This window comes from Drosophila obscura, unplaced genomic scaffold (genome assembly GCF_018151105.1).
Source record: "Drosophila obscura isolate BZ-5 IFL unplaced genomic scaffold, ASM1815110v1 contig_73, whole genome shotgun sequence".
NCBI lineage: Eukaryota > Metazoa > Arthropoda > Insecta > Diptera > Drosophilidae > Drosophila > Drosophila obscura.
This window is the reverse complement of record NW_024542865.1, coordinates 6,884,630-6,901,681: the sequence shown is the minus strand read 5'-3', so window position 1 is coordinate 6,901,681 and position 17,052 is coordinate 6,884,630. Positions and strand designations below refer to the sequence as shown.

General features: G+C 48.3%; 2 protein-coding genes across 2 annotated transcripts; one reads left to right on the top strand and one right to left on the bottom strand.

Annotated features, from left to right (window-relative positions):
• The first annotated feature begins 8,083 nt into the window (after positions 1 to 8,083).
• Positions 8,084 to 12,289, top strand: LOC111076451 (uncharacterized transmembrane protein DDB_G0289901). The gene is made up of 3 exons (XM_022370260.2): positions 8,084 to 8,576; positions 10,298 to 11,295; positions 11,389 to 12,289. Exons 1-3 carry the CDS (start codon positions 8,504 to 8,506, stop codon positions 12,121 to 12,123), a joined length of 1,806 nt encoding a protein of 601 aa, XP_022225952.2. The 5' UTR covers positions 8,084 to 8,503; the 3' UTR covers positions 12,124 to 12,289.
• Positions 12,290 to 15,145: 2,856 nt separating this feature from the next.
• LOC111076452 lies at positions 15,146 to 16,191 on the bottom strand. Its single transcript, XM_022370261.2, has 2 exons — positions 16,131 to 16,191; positions 15,146 to 15,972 (listed from the first exon to the last, which is right to left on the bottom strand). Exons 1-2 carry the CDS (start codon positions 16,189 to 16,191, stop codon positions 15,191 to 15,193), a joined length of 843 nt encoding a protein of 280 aa, XP_022225953.1. The 3' UTR covers positions 15,146 to 15,190.
• Between the last annotated feature and the right edge of the window lie 861 nt (positions 16,192 to 17,052).

Genomic DNA, 17,052 nt, shown 5'->3' with positions numbered 1-17,052 from the left:
GGATGCCACATGAGTTTTGGCACTGATAAACCAACAACAGGCCACAACAGAACAATGCTGATAGGTGCTGGAGAATGCGAATCAGATGAGAAGAGCTGTGAGCAGGTCAGAGCATAGCAGAGCAGAGCATAGCCAGCCAGAAGTGGCGTTTTATGTGCACAATTTTATGCTAATGTCTTGCCATGGAATTAGCTAACAAATCCACGCGCAACTTTAAGCCAGTGCCACAGTTGACACACGCACACAATCCAAGTAGGAGAGGAAGAGAGTGGGGTTTGGGTATCGAAATACTCGTAGCATAAAGAGACAGTGGCACACTCACAGACACACACACACAAATGGAAAATATGAAGCATACGCACTCGACAAAGGACTAACCAACGACTATCTACTCAGCCCGTGGAGGGATGAAGGGGCCCTGGAAGACGAAGTCGAGTCGAGTCGAGTCGCTAAGCCAGTTGGCACCAGTAACAATAACTTAGGAGCGCAAACAAGCAAAAGCTGCTGACGAGCCAAAGTTCCTTCGAGCCACACTCCTCCCTCCACACTCCACACTCCACTCTCCCAGTTGGAATGCCCCTTGTGGGTGCTTCCTGGCTGGGATGTAACATTTCAATTGAAAGGATTTACATTTTGTTGTTAGGTTTTCAACATTTTTGTTTTAGAGTTAAGGTCGCTTGTTCTCCGCAAAGAGGGAGGGGCAGACAGCCATGGGACCCAGCCAAGACAAGTCATAATTGTGTGGTTTTCCCTGCTTGGGTTCAGACTGCTGTTGGTCTTTGTCTTGGTCTGGCTTGGGATGCTGATGCTGATGCGGATGCTGATGCTGCTCCCCTACATATTCGAATGTGTGTGAAACACAGTTGGCGAGTCACTTGTCAACGAGTTGCTCTGCTCGTTGCTCGTTGCTCGCTGCTCCATTGTGTGGTGTGTGGGTGTGTGGGTGGGTGTGTATGAATATCTGACCGTAATTGGGCAGTGTGGGCACTCACTGATGTGTGTGTGTGTAGTTACTGAATTCATTCGCATTCAAGAGTGGCACAAGTGGGTGCGTAATTTGTCTCACAGATGGATTAATGAGCGATGACAGCCACACGAAAATGCATTCACTGGCATCCCCCCTCCAGCTGTTAGAGCACAGTTTATCTTGAATCCACTGAATGCATGCTAATATTTTCATATTTATTCAGTATTTAGCATTAAGTGTGCAGCTTGCTTGTGCACCGGACCGGACCATCCAGCAGCATCTGTGGGGCTGTGTCTATGAAGCATAAATTGATGGGAATAAATACTGAATAAATCGGTACCGATTTGTGGACTATTTTTGGTGTCCTGGTTTTCATCTACTCCGTTGTTTTAAACCTGAGCATGTAGATGGACTGATCTGCATGCCTCAGAATTTATTTGGAGTTTAGTTTGGCGTTAAAATGGTTTTGATTTAACCCAACAATTATTTATACTTTTTTATTTTAATTTAATATTTGCACGAAATATGTCCCATGGGAAAAATCAAATCAAATATTCCTTGGATTAATGAAATTAACTATTTTGGGGATTTTGGGAGATTGTTCTGGGACTTTTTTCAGTTAGTAGAATCTGCAGAAGAGAATTTGTAAAAGAACTTTTATTAATACTAAGTTTAAAATTAAAAAAAAAAGAAATAAACTTCTGCTGTTATAATTATGAAATTATATTTAATTTGTTTAAATTAGCATTAAATTAAATTAGTTTAAAAGTAATATCTGTACAGAGCTACAGAAATATGTGCATGGAAATTAGTTTAATTTAGCTTTAGATTTTCCCAAATCTGTTGTTAATTTGTTGTTGCATTTCTTTCCAATTGTGTTTAAAATTTTGGAGTTTCCATAGTTTTAGAGGCCATCCATTTACTCACTTAACTCCACTCAAACTCGAACTCGAACTCGACTCAACTGATTCACTCATACTCACATTCACATTCACACTCAGATTCAGATTTACTCGTATTCAGTTGCCTGTCTAATGGCATTTTAATTGTCTCATGTGAGTTTGGTAATGTTTCTGTCATTATTGTCTCATCGTCAGCATCAGCAGCATTGACATCGTACGAGTGCGACTACGATTACGATTACGAGTACTCGTATGCACGATGCGGCACCTAGTGGGTGGGGTGGGGTGTGGTGTGGTGTGGTGGGGGCAAATCACACAGCCAGCTACATCTTACCCCAGGAGAGAGAAGCAAGTTCTCAACCAGAAGTTTTTATTTCGAAAATAAACTCATTTTAAATACTTTTGCCAACAATTTGCCATAATTTGGCTCATTTCCTACTACACACGACGTTGCCAGCTTTGTCACTTGCCAGGGCATGGGAATGGGAAAGGGCATGGGAAAGGGGAAGGGGCACTGGTATCGGAGGTGGAAGAAGGCGGTGGGCTGCCTGCTGACTGGGACTTGGGTTCCCTGGTGTTGCTGCTGTTCTGGGCTGTGGGCTGTGGGCTGGGGGTGGTGGGTAGAGGTCGCCTGACTACTGAAACTTTTGCGTGTGCTATGCCAGGGGGCGTGGCAAGTTGCTGCTGCCTCTGTTGCTGCTGCTGCTGCTCCCTTTCTCTTCCCTGCTTGCACATTTTGGCATTGTGTGTTAAGTTCTTAAGCGCTGCCAAAAACTTGAGCCGAAGCAGGCAGCCCTAAGGCGGCAGCCCCAGAAATGCTTGCCACCCGCTCCCCACACACACACAAACACACACATCCATAAAATAGTTAACGTGTAACTGCCGCGAAGAGTCGACACCGAGGTCACCCTTGACAGTCCACGGATGCCAGACGATGATGGAGTTCCATCGACTTCCACCGATATACAGATAATACCTTTAAGCACCGAATCGCGACTCACTCCAATAGTTGGTACTTACCTACATATATGGAGCTATCTCTTGAGGGATCTATAAACTGCTCCCATGAAAGCGCTTGAAGAGTCGAAACTTTGAGCTGATCCAGCTGCTTGATGGTCTCCATTAATGGCCAACAATCCACCTAATTTAATATTTTTAATTTATTGTTTACTTAATATTTTAATTTATTTAATATATTTAAATTATTAAACTATTTATTTTAATTTATTTATATTTATATTTTAATTTATTAATTTATTTAATATTTTAATTTATTTATATATTTATATATTGATAATTTATCTAATTTATTTAATTATTTTTAAATTTATTTAATACATTTAATATCTTAAATTTATTTAATATAATTTATTTAATATTTTAATTTATTTAAGTTTATTTATATGCTTAATTTATTTAATATTTTTAATTTATTAATCAATTTTTTTCTTTTATTTATTTATTTAAACTCTGAATTGGAGTCATTTCGTCTGCTCATCCTTACATTGAGTAGCAGATTAAACAGATTATTTATTGCGTTCGTTGACGGTGACCCTAGCCAGCCCAGCCCAGCCTATTGCTGGCTCCCAGGGTCCCAGGGTAGCGGGCATAAAAAGTGCCGCCTATGCAGTTATAACGAGGTGGGTCAGGCAGGTGGTGTATGGGCTATGGGCTATGGGCTATGGGCTATGGGGGTGCCGGGTGTGTGGTGCAGTTGCTACTTTATTACAAGGCAAAAACTGAGCCAAGCGGAAGACATCTCATTCCTGTCAACCCCCGACCAAGGTTTCTTTTTTTTGTTAGCCTGTTTGCATAATTTCCCAAAGAGAAGCAACAATTGAACGGAGAAACGGAGAAAGAGACCCTTGGGTGGAAGGGTGGTGCTGTGGAGCGGTGGAGCGGTGTAGCAGTGGCGGCTTTCTGTTTGGGGCTGTGGATGTGGATGTGTCTCTGTCTGGCTTATATATTGAACCGTCTATCCGCACAGAGCAGACACAATTGCGCAAGGGTTGCCGTTGCCGTCGCCGTTGCCATTGCCGCGTTCAGTTTCGAAGAAGTTAGAAGAACAAGTTGAAAATGGTGAAAGAAAATGGCAGCAAAAAAAAAGGAAGGCGGCCAGGAAAAGCTTATTTCCACAAACAAAAAAAGGAGGATAAGGGATAAGGGATATGGGGGTTGGGGAGCCTGTGGTTGGGGTTACACACAATGGACTCCACTCCCTTATGTGTTCAAAAATTACATTTTAAGTTCTGAAATTACAATACAAAATTGAAATATCTTATTTCAACGTTGCACTGGGAAGCAATTTTTCATGCGTATAAAACAGAGACGGAGATGGAGACGGAGACGCAGACAGAGACAGTGGCTAGGTGGGGGGTGTGCAGGGTGGTTGTGTAACCAAGCATGCAGATAGAGGGACAAGTGAAGCCACAGAAAGGACACGGACACACAGGGTGGAGCTCCTGCTGCAACAGCTCCAGGGGGCAGAGACGGAGACAGAGACGGAGACGGAGACAGAGACGGAGACAGAGGCAGCTAACGAGCCGCATGGCAGACAAAACTTTACAAAATTTATCAACGAGTTCTTCTCTCTGTGTGTGTGTGTGTGTGTGTGTATCTGTATCTTTTGCATTTATGAAAATGTAATAATAACAAAAGACGCAATGCAGACGCGGCAAAAGTAAACTGAAAACAAACACATACACACACACACACAGCTCCCAGCTCACCCCAAAGAACAAGAACAAGGAAGCACACTGAGCGGAAGCATATGTGTATGTGTGCGTGTGCGTGTGTGTGCTGCATGCAAGTGTGGCAACTCTAGACAAACATATGGCTCACTGAATGCACAATGTATCTGTATCTTTGCATCTACATATGTCCCCCTCTGTCTCTGCCAGTGTAATTGTACGAGTTGAGTATCTTCCCTCTCTGCTCTCCGCTCGCTGCTCTCTGCTCACCGCTCTCTGCTCACCGCTCTCTGCTTATGTGCAAACAAAATTTACAACTTAAAAAATTTGTCAAAACAAATTATCATAAAATGTTCATCAACAACAAAGCAACAAAACAACAGAAAAAGCGAGCTGCCGACAAAAGAAAGTATCTGAGAGACACAAAAGTGATAAACAATGAGCTGGGAAATGGCGCTGCCAAGTGGCAACAGGAATCAAGGAGCACTAGCCCAAAGCAACCTTCTTGAAGTTTGAAGTTCACAATACACAGCAATATGCCAGCTATTTCGAAGCTTGAAGTGCCTCTAAAGGTGTTAAAGAAATGCTAGATTTGGAGTACGATGCTTATCAGCTATAAGCAGCTATAAGGTAAAGGAATACTGCAACATCTGTACAGATTAAATAGCCAAATTGTTGTATGCTATTTATTTATATATTCCAGTTCATTATTTATTTCACCGAGCGCTTCGCTCCTCAGATGCCAGAGTACATCTCCGAAAAATTCATTTGAATCCAACTCTTTGGCGGAAAAAGGCAGCGCCGGGGAACTTTAATTATTGCTCAAACTTAGAGGGTCACATGATTTTAAAATAAAATATTTAATCATATGGAAACACACAAAATTTCAATTAATTTATAAAATTAGAAGTGGAATGAAGTGCGGACTGCTACCAAAAGTTGCAACATTCAGCGCTATGCAGCTCTCTATATCCCTTACTCTATTCCTCCATTCTGCACCGAATCCTAGTGGTGGCTTCTCTGGAGGAAATGAAAATCCAATTAGCAGCACAAATCAAAGTCGGTAGCCAGCAGACAGTATCGTTGTATCGTTGGAGTGGACAAGTGGCATCAGTGGCAGAATTGTTGCACGAGTGAGAGAGAGAGAGAGAAAAAACCTCGAATCTGAGCCAAAAAAACCAAAAACCAAAAACCAGACCAGCAGACCTTATGCCACCACCACCCCCACCCCTCCCACTTCACCTATTTCTTCTCCCCGCTGCAGTGACCTCTTCAGCCAACAGCAACAAAAGTTCACAAAAAGCTAAAGCCGCGTGTCCAGCAAAGTTGTGGGCATTAAATTGATAGAAAACGAGAAGGAACGTGTGAGTCGCTGCCTTGGACGCGACTCTACTTTAATAATACTACTTAATACTCAGTCAGTAAATAAATATGTGAGCTCATGATTTATGTGGAATTTTAAAAAAAGCGTGCAAGGGGCGGGGAAATATATTTGAAATATATTTGTAGCAGTGTGATATCACATGAGTCTGGAAACAAAATTTGGTTGCTCTAGCTCTTATAGTCTCTGAGATCTAGGCGCTCATCGAGACAGACAGACAGACATTGGGTCGGAAACGTTTCCTTCTCTGCGTTACAAAAATCCACTTTTACCACAAATCTAATATACCCCTTAACTCTTCTTGAGTACGGGTATAAAAATCGCTACTATATCACCAAAAAAAAAAAAAAATACACCAACGATTGTTGCTACCATCAGGGGGCAGCTACAACTGGAATCGTAGAGGGGTGGGCGGCATGAGGTTACGGGGGAAAATGTTGGAGAGTTTGCTGCGATATTTTGCCTTTGATAGAAAAACAATTTTTCTACTCCATTTCACGCGTTCAAGGCAGCGCCATTGAGCAGAGCGGCGGCTACCAGAATGGGGGGAAAATCACTCAGGGGTAAAGGAGGAGCACCAAAAAATAGAGAGAGAGAAAATTGGAGGGAGCGAGTGGCAGTGGGATGGGGATGGTGATGGGGAGAAAGAATCGTCAGCGTAAAGATGCCGCCAGACCGATAAACGGTAGAAATGAAATAACAATAAAAACCAATTTTTTATATCGAACACCGAACTGAACCCCGTCTATCTCTTCCTCTCTCTCTCTCTCTCTGTCTCTCTCTCACTCAGTCTCTGGCGAAAGTTTTTCCTGAGTGCACGATTGTGTGTGTGTGTGGGTATTGACCCAATTTATTGGCCTTGTTGCTGTTACCGTTGGCTGCCTTTTTCTTGCAGTGCACACCAACAAATGTCGATTTGCACACTCAAAACTCCCTGAGCGAACGAAGTGGTTCCCGGATCGTATCGGAGGGGTGGGGAGTGGAGGGGTTCACTATCACATCATTAGCAATAATGACTGAAAATTCATATTTGGTTTTTGTCGTCTCAGCATCTCAATTAATTCATGAAGGGAATCCACACATCAGCGGGGCCATAAAAGATACAAAAAACTGAGTATCTACAGCGTTGATTCGCTTAAGAATGGATTGGCAGAAATTGTTCTGGCTACAGTACAGGTTTTGGTGCTCCTCCAGCCACTCTCCTGCCCCCCATCAGCAAACCCAATAAAATACGCTAATCACTAGAGAAAATAAGAGCTCAAAGTTTGAGCAGGTTTTTGGTATTTTTGTTGCTGGTCTTCTATTTGTTTGTCTGTTCGCTGACCAAATGCCAAAGCGAAGTTGGGGCTCTACGGATTGGTGATGGGCAAGGGGGTTGCTCCCCATCTGATTGTCTTCAACTGACCTACAGGGCGTACATTGACGTTGGGGAGGCCTCATGCGCAGCGCCAATTCGAACGTTAAAAACTTGACCATGAAGTGGAAACAACTACCAGAAATGAATGGTAGATGGACTATGGGAACTGCCCAAGTGATGCACTACTCATCAGCTGTTTTGCTCATTAAAATGAGCATTTAATGTAATATTTATATGGCTCTTATGTGTACGAAAACCATCTTCAAGTGATCATTCATTCAACTCATGATGGGGCGGGGGCTGGTTTTCTGCTGGACTTTCTCTGGCAAGCATTTGATTTTCTCCCAGCCTCAGCCCAAGGCTTAAGTGATTCAAATGTATTCCACATGCCCGTAATACGAGATAGAAGCCTTTCTCCCAAGCAAAAATCCCCCTATAAAATAGTTATAATTTCGATGGATATTCGAGCATATGTTCGGACTGTTCTGAACCCGCGATCGAAACCTTCAGAGCGGATTTAAGTTGAGGAAAAAAAGGCAAAGATGATTATCAAAAGTGTTTGTGTTTATGGCTCATCCCCTCGATGTATTTTTGCCGCCTGTTGTGTTGTGTTGTGTCGGGGGGAAACGGGTTAAACACGAAATTTGGAATATTGGAAGGCATTTACTCGTGTACATACATATAAGCAATATTTGTTGACGTGCGTTGGCGCTAATTGTTGATTAGTTTAAAGCCCGATTACCAAACCGGCAGCGAGTTTAGAACGCTATCAAACGTTCAGCCAGCCAGCCGCCACAGCAGCGCACCTGCGGCTTTAAGTGAACCAAACGGTGGAATACAAAAAAAAAAGCCCCGAATAAAAAAACAAACAGAACACACACACACACACACACACACACACACAAAAAAAGAGTTGAGTATCTCAACAAGCATAGAGGCAACAAATACTAAAGTTTCGACCCGTTTCAACAACGAGAAGACCGCAAAAACAGACGGGGGCAGACACAATAAAAGTCGGCCAGCGGCCAAAAACGCGCTCATTGCGTGTGCGCTGTTTTCGCAACGTGCAACGGAAAATTAGCCATCCACCTAGCCAGGCAGTCAGCTAGGCAGTCAGCCAGTGTTGGAGAGTGTGTGGGCATACCACATAGAGAGAGATACAAGATACGGAATACGGAATACGAAATACCAGAGATACGACGAGACATGGCCAGGATGAGGATGCGTGTCGCATTTGTTGGATTAATTGTGTGCTGGCTGGCAGTTTGTCAACCGCAAGGTAAATATTTTTGGCGAAAAGGCGAAAGACAGAACATTGGCATTGGCCATCATAGACAGGATAATGACAGGATACGCACACACATTGTGTCACACACACAAGCACACACATACTGACGAATTGGGCGAGCTGACAGACGACTGACACATAGGGCTTTTGGCTTTGGGCTTTGTTATTACAGCAATAATTGCAAAATTATCGCTGGATTTTGCGCGTACGTGCGATGCATTGTCAACAGCAGCAATAGCAGCAGCAGCAGGGGGAAAGTGGCAGCCAAAAAAGAGAGCCAACAGAAGGGAGTGAGGGAGGGAGTAAAGGATAAAAGGGAAGCAAAAGGCTTATGCCTACCCCTACCTGACTTAACCGTTATCCAATGTTTGTGGCACCTTCATTATGAGATCTAATTATTGGAAGAGGACAGTGGAACATTGCCTGCGGGGTAGACTGTGTGATGTTTGCATATAAAAGAGTTATGGATATATATTTGTATACATATTTGGAAGGTTTAGCAGATTGGAATATAGAATTAAACATAATGGAAGTGTAGCCGAAGGCCTCGCAGTTAGCGCTGCACCTCCTAGCTAGCCAAGTTTGGTAAACTTCCCTATCTTTAATAGTAATAATAATAGTAATGGAAGCATACAAGATAGATCTGCAAGTAGCTCAGGGTATAGACAAGCCAGGATATTTTTAGGAATACTTTTTTGCAGGCACATTCTAAGTATTAGATGTGCGCTTTAAAGTATAGAAATAGGCATGGGTATTGCTCGGCAATTAATGATTTATTTAGGGATATATCTATGGCGAAAGTGCTGCATTCCTTCCTGTATTCAAATACATTTTTAGCTACATTAATAACAGATCTCATTTAGATTGGTATATAAATAGCCAACATTACTTATTAGCAGATGTTTACTTAATTAATAGAAAAAAGGAAACCCTTAGGCACTTCTACATGCGAGTAGTTGGATAAATAGAAAGGCAGTACTTGGATAGCTCTATAAAATAGAGAGAGATCTTTTGATGGCAAGATCGATGGAAAGTTACGACTCAAAGGCAGCTGCCCATTCTCCCACATAGAGAAGTCAACTTGTCACTCTTTCCCATCTATTTATTTAGCAGAACAGCAACCAAAGCTGTTCCATGACGAGATAACTGAAAGAGCAACCCGTTTCGATCTCAGTTCAATGTGCCATCAAATCGGAGATTCTCTCTAGCCAGCAGCAACATCTAGCCATCTAGCCATCCCATTCGGTTCTGTGTTATAGAAAGAGACTTCCCCTGCCATACCATTCCATAATATTTCCTCTCCCCGACCCCGACCACGACCCTCTGGCCAAACTGGAAAAAAGTGGAATAACAATCTGAGCAGAAATCAAACAAACCAAATGATATTCAAATTAGAAACATTAAGCCAAAAAGTAGAAGCGAAACAAAAAGAAACCAGACGAGAGACAAAGCAAAGCAAAAAAAAGAAAAGAAAAAAAACCGCGTGTGGAACAAGTTTGGGAGAATATTTTTTTTATTTTATTTTTTATTTTTTTGTTTGGTGTCTCCCTTGTGGCGGTTGGGGGGGTTGGGTTCGGTTGGGTGTTGGGTGGGTGTGCCAGAGATTACGAATGCATAGAGCCAGGGATCTGTTGACTTTTGATAACTGTCAGGGGGAATTATGAAACTTTCCGCTCATTCTGATGGCTGACATTCTGTTCCACTCCACACAGCGGAGGCGCAGTTCGCGGGATTCGGCTTCCAGCCACAGCCACAGCAGCAGTTCTACCAGCAGCAGCCACAGCCACAGCAGCAGTTCTACCAGCAGCAGCCGCGCCAGCGTCAGGGATCCGTGTCCAAGGCCAATACGAACGCCTATGAGCGGCAGGTGGACTTCGGCAACAATGTGGAGTACACCCAGGGACTGGCGAATTCGCGCGCTGTCACCAGGCAGAACGGTCAGCGCACGGTGACCAACAGCCAGGCCCAGAACCGCGACGTGGACATCGGGGGCCTGCAGCTGGGCAACACCTTGACCCGCACCAAGACCAATGCCAATGGCGCCGTCTCCCAGGGCATTTCCGATCAGTTCAGAATCGGCAACCTGGGCCTGGGCGCCTCGCTGTCGCCCACGAACCTGCAGCAGGGGCTGGGACTGCAGCGCGGCGCGGACGGGGACCTGCGTCTGGGCCTCGGAGTGCTCAGCCTGGATCTGGATCGCAATGTGGCCAACTCGAACACGCTGTCGCAGGCCCAGGTGAATGCCCAGGGCAAGGGGGCGCGCGTCAAATCGAACAGCAACGCCCAGACGAACACCCAGCAATACGGCGGCGTCACCGTCACCGACACCCGCGCCAATTCGAATGCCGTGGGCAAGGCCCGCCGCGGCCAGACCTCGGCCAACACGGGCGGCTTTGGCCAGACCTTCGGCGGTCCCTTCCAGCGGCGTGTGGTGCGACAGCCCCAGCCCCAGCCCCAGCAGGCGGCTGTGAGGCGGCCCAAGCGGCGGGCCCAGTTCGTGCCCTTCGGCTACCCTGGCGGCGGTTTCGGTGGCCCCGGCTTTGGCTTCGATCGTCCGCGTCGTCAGTTTGGCGGTGGCTTTGGCGGTGGCTTTGGAGGACCGCAGTTCGGTGGACCGCAGTTCGGCGGACCGCAGTTCGGCGGCGGCGGTGGCTACGAGAACTTTGGCCAGGAACGGGAACAGCAGCAGAATCGCAAGAAGAATAAGAACAGGCAGGAGCAGGAGCGGGAGCGGGAACGCGAGCGGGAGAAGGAGCGGGAGCGGGAACGCGAGCGGGAGCAACAGCAGCAGCAGCAGCAGCAGCAGGCTCATGGCAATGCCAATGCCCAGGGCGGACCCGGCTTCAATCAGCAGGCGTCGACGAACAACCATGCCAGCAACGGGAACACGGGCTCCAGCAGCATCAGCTCGAACCTGGCCCAGGACGGCAGCAGCGGGCAGGTGAGCTCGGCGAACACCAACCAGATGAACACCCAGACAGCCAATGGCTACGACAACACGCAGGGCTCGCAGAGCCAGGCGCTCAACTTCAAGCCCGGGGAGCAGCAGGCGTCCAGCGCCAATGCCAACACGCAGCACACGCAGCAGGGCAACCGGGAGACGGTCGGCTCCAACAGCGGCTCAACGGCGACGAACAACAACCAGTTCGGCTCCTCCACGAACACGGCCAACACCAACAGCCAGGTGGTGCGCGAGGGCAACAGGCAGGACGCGACCAGCGACGCCAGCAGCCAGTCCATCTTCCAGGGCAATGGCGGCCAGGGCAATGCCGCCGCCAACACGAATGCCCAGACGAGCTCCCAGACGGGTCCCAACGGCTACGTGAGCAACTCGGCCTCCAGCAGCGCCTCGGCCACCAGCCAGAACGGGCAGTCGGCCAATGCCAATGCCAATGCGAGTGCCGGCGGCGCCGGCGGTGGCAACGGTGCGAGTGCGGGCGCCCAAGGCGGTGGCTTCAACGGCTTCGGCGGCGGCGGCGGCGGCGGTGCCAATGCCAACAGCAACGCCTTCGGCGGCTTTGGCTTCTTTGGCCGTTAGTTCCCCGATGATCCCTCCATGCAGGGAGTTTTAAGTTCATTTTTGCAACATTTATTTGTGTTGTATTTTTTTTGTATTTTTTTTTTTTTGTCTTTGTTTGCCCGCACCCCGCACTGTCACTCACTCAAGGCACCTCTGGAATAAAACTGCATTTCCTAATTTTAAATCACCAACTGCACTGGGAGCACAGAGAGCACTGGCCCACAGACCCCACCAGTCGTGGATTGATTGCTGTTTGGATATTTGTTGATTTAGCGTTGGAGTTTGGTGAAAGGGAAACACTTGGCACATTTCCATGTTCAAATTGTATGGGAGCACACTTCAAGCAACTGTTTTTGTACAAGTACTCGTTCTATATACTCGAAGAGTTGAGGGGCACATTCGATTTGTGGGCAAAGTGGACACATTTTCGACCACATAAAGCCATAAGCCATGTCTATATAATCATGTCTGTCTGTCCGACTTGTGCCCAGAAATCTCCGATCTTAGATTGGATTATTATCACAGCCAGAACGAAGAGATTCATTTTTAGTTGCTAACCCAACCCATTCCAGCGCTGCAGCCGCTACTCAGTCTCTCTCCCTGCCCTGTGGCGGAGGAGATGTATAATCTACATTGTAGATGTAGCATATTTGAAAATTCCACATAAATAATAAGCTCACAGGACTGACATAGTACGGGTATAAAAGACGGCTATAAAAGTAGAGTCGCGGCCACTGCAGCCTCTCACTCGTTCTTGAGTCTGTGTTGATAGTTCCCCCATATATGTGTTCATTATGAATATCTCTATGGAACAGGGCTCTGAACTGTCCCCCGTTTGTCCCATTTAGTTCCAAATTAATGTTCCGTTGGCCACTTTGAAAATCCCACAAAATGCGCACAAATTGTGTAGCCTGCTTTTAGGCTTGCATCCAAATTAAATCAATCTTTTCCGCTTCTTCACTCCCTCCGCAACGTAACAGTAAGACATCGAGCCCAGCAACAGGTGCGACTGCAGCGCTGGCGTCCGCCACTTAGCGATGGCAGCAGCAGCAGCCGCAGCAGCAGCTCCAGCAGCTCCAGCAGTTCAACCAGCATCAACGACAACTTTGAGTATGTCTACATCAATCACTCATCGCGTATGGAGGATCTGGAGGAGCAGCAGGCCACGCGGCCAAGTGATCCTCTGCCCGTGGCATCGGGTTCAACGGCGCTGAACACCTCGGTGGATGCCTTCGGGCCGTTCGACAGCAGCCAGCGGCAGGGGCGCACCTTTGGTGTTATCTACGACTGGATTAGCGGACTCTTCAACTCGTGTGTGTCGCCCTGCACGCTGGAGGCCTTCCAGGACCAGCGGTGCTGCGAGACCTTTGTTGCGAGTGGTCCACCCGCCTACCCACCCATGCCCCCGCCGCCGCCAGTGGGAGCTCTGCCACGGCCACAGCCGTTGCCGCCACCGCCACCACCGCAGCGTCCCTGGTATCCGCCACCCTATCCGCCACCCTACCCGCCGCCGTATCCGCCCAACAAGAAGACGCCCGTGGTGGTGGTGGCCACGCCAATCAACTGCTGCACCGTCTGCACCTTCACCTACTACGGACCGCCGCCATGTGGCCGCTACAACAGCAGTGTAGCTGGCGGAGGGGCTTGGGGTGCGGGGAGCGATGGCAAGCGGGTGACCATCTATGTGCCACCGCCCTACTACGGCCGCTAAGTCCCTGTCCCCCTGTCCCCCTACTCCACACAGAATATACTCGTACCTTCCATGTGTTTCCATGTAATATCGCTCTTTGTGTTTTTGTTGGTTGCCTCTCTCCCGCTCGGCTTTGCTAATTCCAAAAACGCTTGCATAATCTCCAACATGGAGAGTGGATGGGGTGGGCTGGACTGGGCTGGGGTGGGGTGGCAAAGCTTTGTGGCAGGCGCCGTTGCCTCTGTAGGGGCTGTCAAAAATGCGGCAAATAAGACATACGACAAGACAAACGAGAAGTACAAAGGGAGGAGTGGGTTAGTGGGGGAGTGGGTAGCCAGGAGTTGACTGCACCTAGCAAAGGCATGAGGCTTGGAGCACACTAACTGAGAGGGAAGTGCGGCTAAAAGGGGAAACAGCTGCAAATTCCAGCCCCAAAAAGTGTTCCTTGATAGGTGTAAAAGTGGTGGGAGCTTTGAGAGACTTATCGGCAGTGGATCAACGCAGCTGAGCAGCTAATTTCATCATTAATAATATGTGAAGCCAGAGCTAGCCAGAGCTAGGCGGAGTACAGCAGCAGAGAAGCATCCCAAGTGCTACGACTTATCGTTAGAGCATCCCATGGCCGTTGTCCATGGCCCTGGCAGACGGGCAAGGCTCACTTGGCCTATCTTTGTCGCCTTTTGTTGTGGGGCTTCCTTTCTTTGAGCCGCTGCCGCTGCCGCTGCCTCTGCCGCGCCGTTGTGCCGTTGACTTTTCGCCCAAGCGAAACATGTGCTCTGCCCTGCCCTGCCCTGCCCAGCCATGTGTTTATAGATGTGTGTGTGTGTGTTTTGTGGCACGGGGGCAGGCTGCAAATTTATAACAGGCAACAACAGACCCAAGCCAGAGGCAAAGACATAGTCTAGGGCTCAGTCTTGGGTGCTTGGGTGCCGCCTGGCAGCTGGCAGCTGGCAGACTGCCACATACGAGGACACTCTAAGGCCCAGACACACACACACAAACACACGACACACGACACGAGACACGAGACAGGACATGTCACGTCAGCGGCACAAAGCACAGCACAAAGCCCTGATAACTGCACTCGCCTGATAAGCGCCAGAAAACAAGGCCAACAACCACTGGGCGGAGGGAGGGGGGAGGGAGGAGACCAGCCAAAAACCCGGAAGCAGAGACCCCGGCACATCGCGCCCCTTTTGTCATTTCGCTCATAACGTTAATTTATATTCAGTTCAGTCTAAAAAAAAAAAAGTGTCCAGTAGTAGTACAATGAAACCCATGTGACAGCCAGTGAGGAGTGCGGAGTGCGGAGTGCGCAGTGAGGCGGAGTATCCAAGCCGGGGAAAGTGCTTAAGCCTAGGGAGCCAGCAGGCGGAGGAGGAGGTGGAGCTCTGCTCAGTTGTAGAACTGCTGCTGGCGACGACGCGCTGGAGTGGCGGCCACATAGCGGCGTCCCTGGCTGGAGGAGAAGCCTGAGCTGGAGCTGGAGGATCCACCATCGTTGGCGGAGTACAGCAGCAGGGGGATCTCCTCTACGCTGGTCTGCTGCAGATGGGCCGAGTTGCGAACGCCGGAGCGCAGCAGCTCATCGGCGGACAGGCGACGCAGGCCTGGCGCAGCGGCAACTGCAGCTGGGGCCGAGGCTGGGACTGGTGCGGGGGCAGCTGCTGAACCATCGAGCAGCTGATCCTCATCGTTCTCGGGCTGATCGAGCACCAGATCCTCGGGCTGGGCCACGGCAATGCTGTTGCCGACGGGCGCAGACTCTCCCTCGGAGTCAGCGGACGAGATGGAGCTGCTCTGGAGCAGCGCCTCGATGTTCTCCAGGTTGGAGAGGCCGTTGATCTGCAGCTGGTCGTGCAGCTCGCTGGGAATGGCTATGGCCTGGACGTCCTTGTGGCCGGAGATGCCATTGGGCGTGGGAATGAACTGAACGTTCTCGGGTATCTGGTCGGTGGGGTAGACGGGCACCAGCTCGGCCTCGTTCTCGTTGCTCGACTTGAGCAGGATCAGGGAGATGGGCACGATCTTCTTGAACTTCAGCAGCACCAGCTTCTTGATGGCCACAGCGCCCGGGAAGATGCGACCCTGGGGGCCAGCATGGGGCTTGGGGGCGATCAGGGCACGCTGCTCGAACTGCTGCCGCTGATGGTAGCGATGGCCAGGCACATGACGAGCTGCAAGATGAAAATAAATGCACATTTAAATGTGTGTCCTTGCAGTTAATTCCACTGGAACTGGACTGAATCCAGCTAAGGATCATCCCATGGAACATTTCCCATGGGATATATTTTATTCTGCACAGAACTTGGCTTGGTTTCCCCCTTGGACTTACCTTCGCTGATGGCTACCAGAGCCAGGCCAATGGCCAAAAGGGCGACCAACTTAATTGCCATAGTGCGATGTGGATGTGGATATGGATGTGGATGCTGTGTCTGCTGGTGTGTCGCTGGGCGAGCGGCTCTATTAAATGGTTCAACAAGTGCCCCAGCAAAGACATTTTATATTGGGTGGAACGTTCCTGCCTGCCAGCTGGCAGCCGGGCAGAGAGAGACACATAAAAATCGCTCGTATAAAGATTAGGCAAAAACAAAAGACATTAGCAACCGAAAACATAACGATGCGAAATTCTATTTGGAATGGGAACGGGGCGAAAGAAGAATGGGGCCCCAGCCACAGACACAGCCACAGTCGCCCCGTCTGCACGCCGATTGGCAAATTATTAAAGTATGCAAATGTATCAGTCGGACCAGTCACTTGATTTATGTATCTGCCAGCCCCCAACCCGCTATCCCCCACGGATCCAGCAAGACAGCGCTGCACACATGTAGGCGAGTCGTTGACCGACTCGGACTCGGACTCGGACTCGGTGACTCTTTTCTTTACCAATTTTATGGTGATGCTGACTCTGACTCTGACTCTTACTCCGATTCCAATTCCAATTCCAGTTGCAGTAAACCTCAAATCCCCACAACTCAGTTACGAGCTTTGGCTTAATTTGGCCCAGCCAGCCAGAGGAAGAGAGCAAGATCGAAATTTGCATTTTGGGTCGTCGGTGACGTTTGGCTCTGTCGAAAAGTTCCCCAAAAAAAAAAAACACTAAAATTTCTTCAATTCTTGAGCCAATTTTGAGGTCAAAAGTGAGATTTTCAATAAGTCAAGCAGCAGCAGCAGCAGCGAGCATCCATAATGGGTGGGCCTTGTGGAACACATTTGTCACTGTCCAAATAGGGCGAGGCCCTTTTTCTCTATCCCCC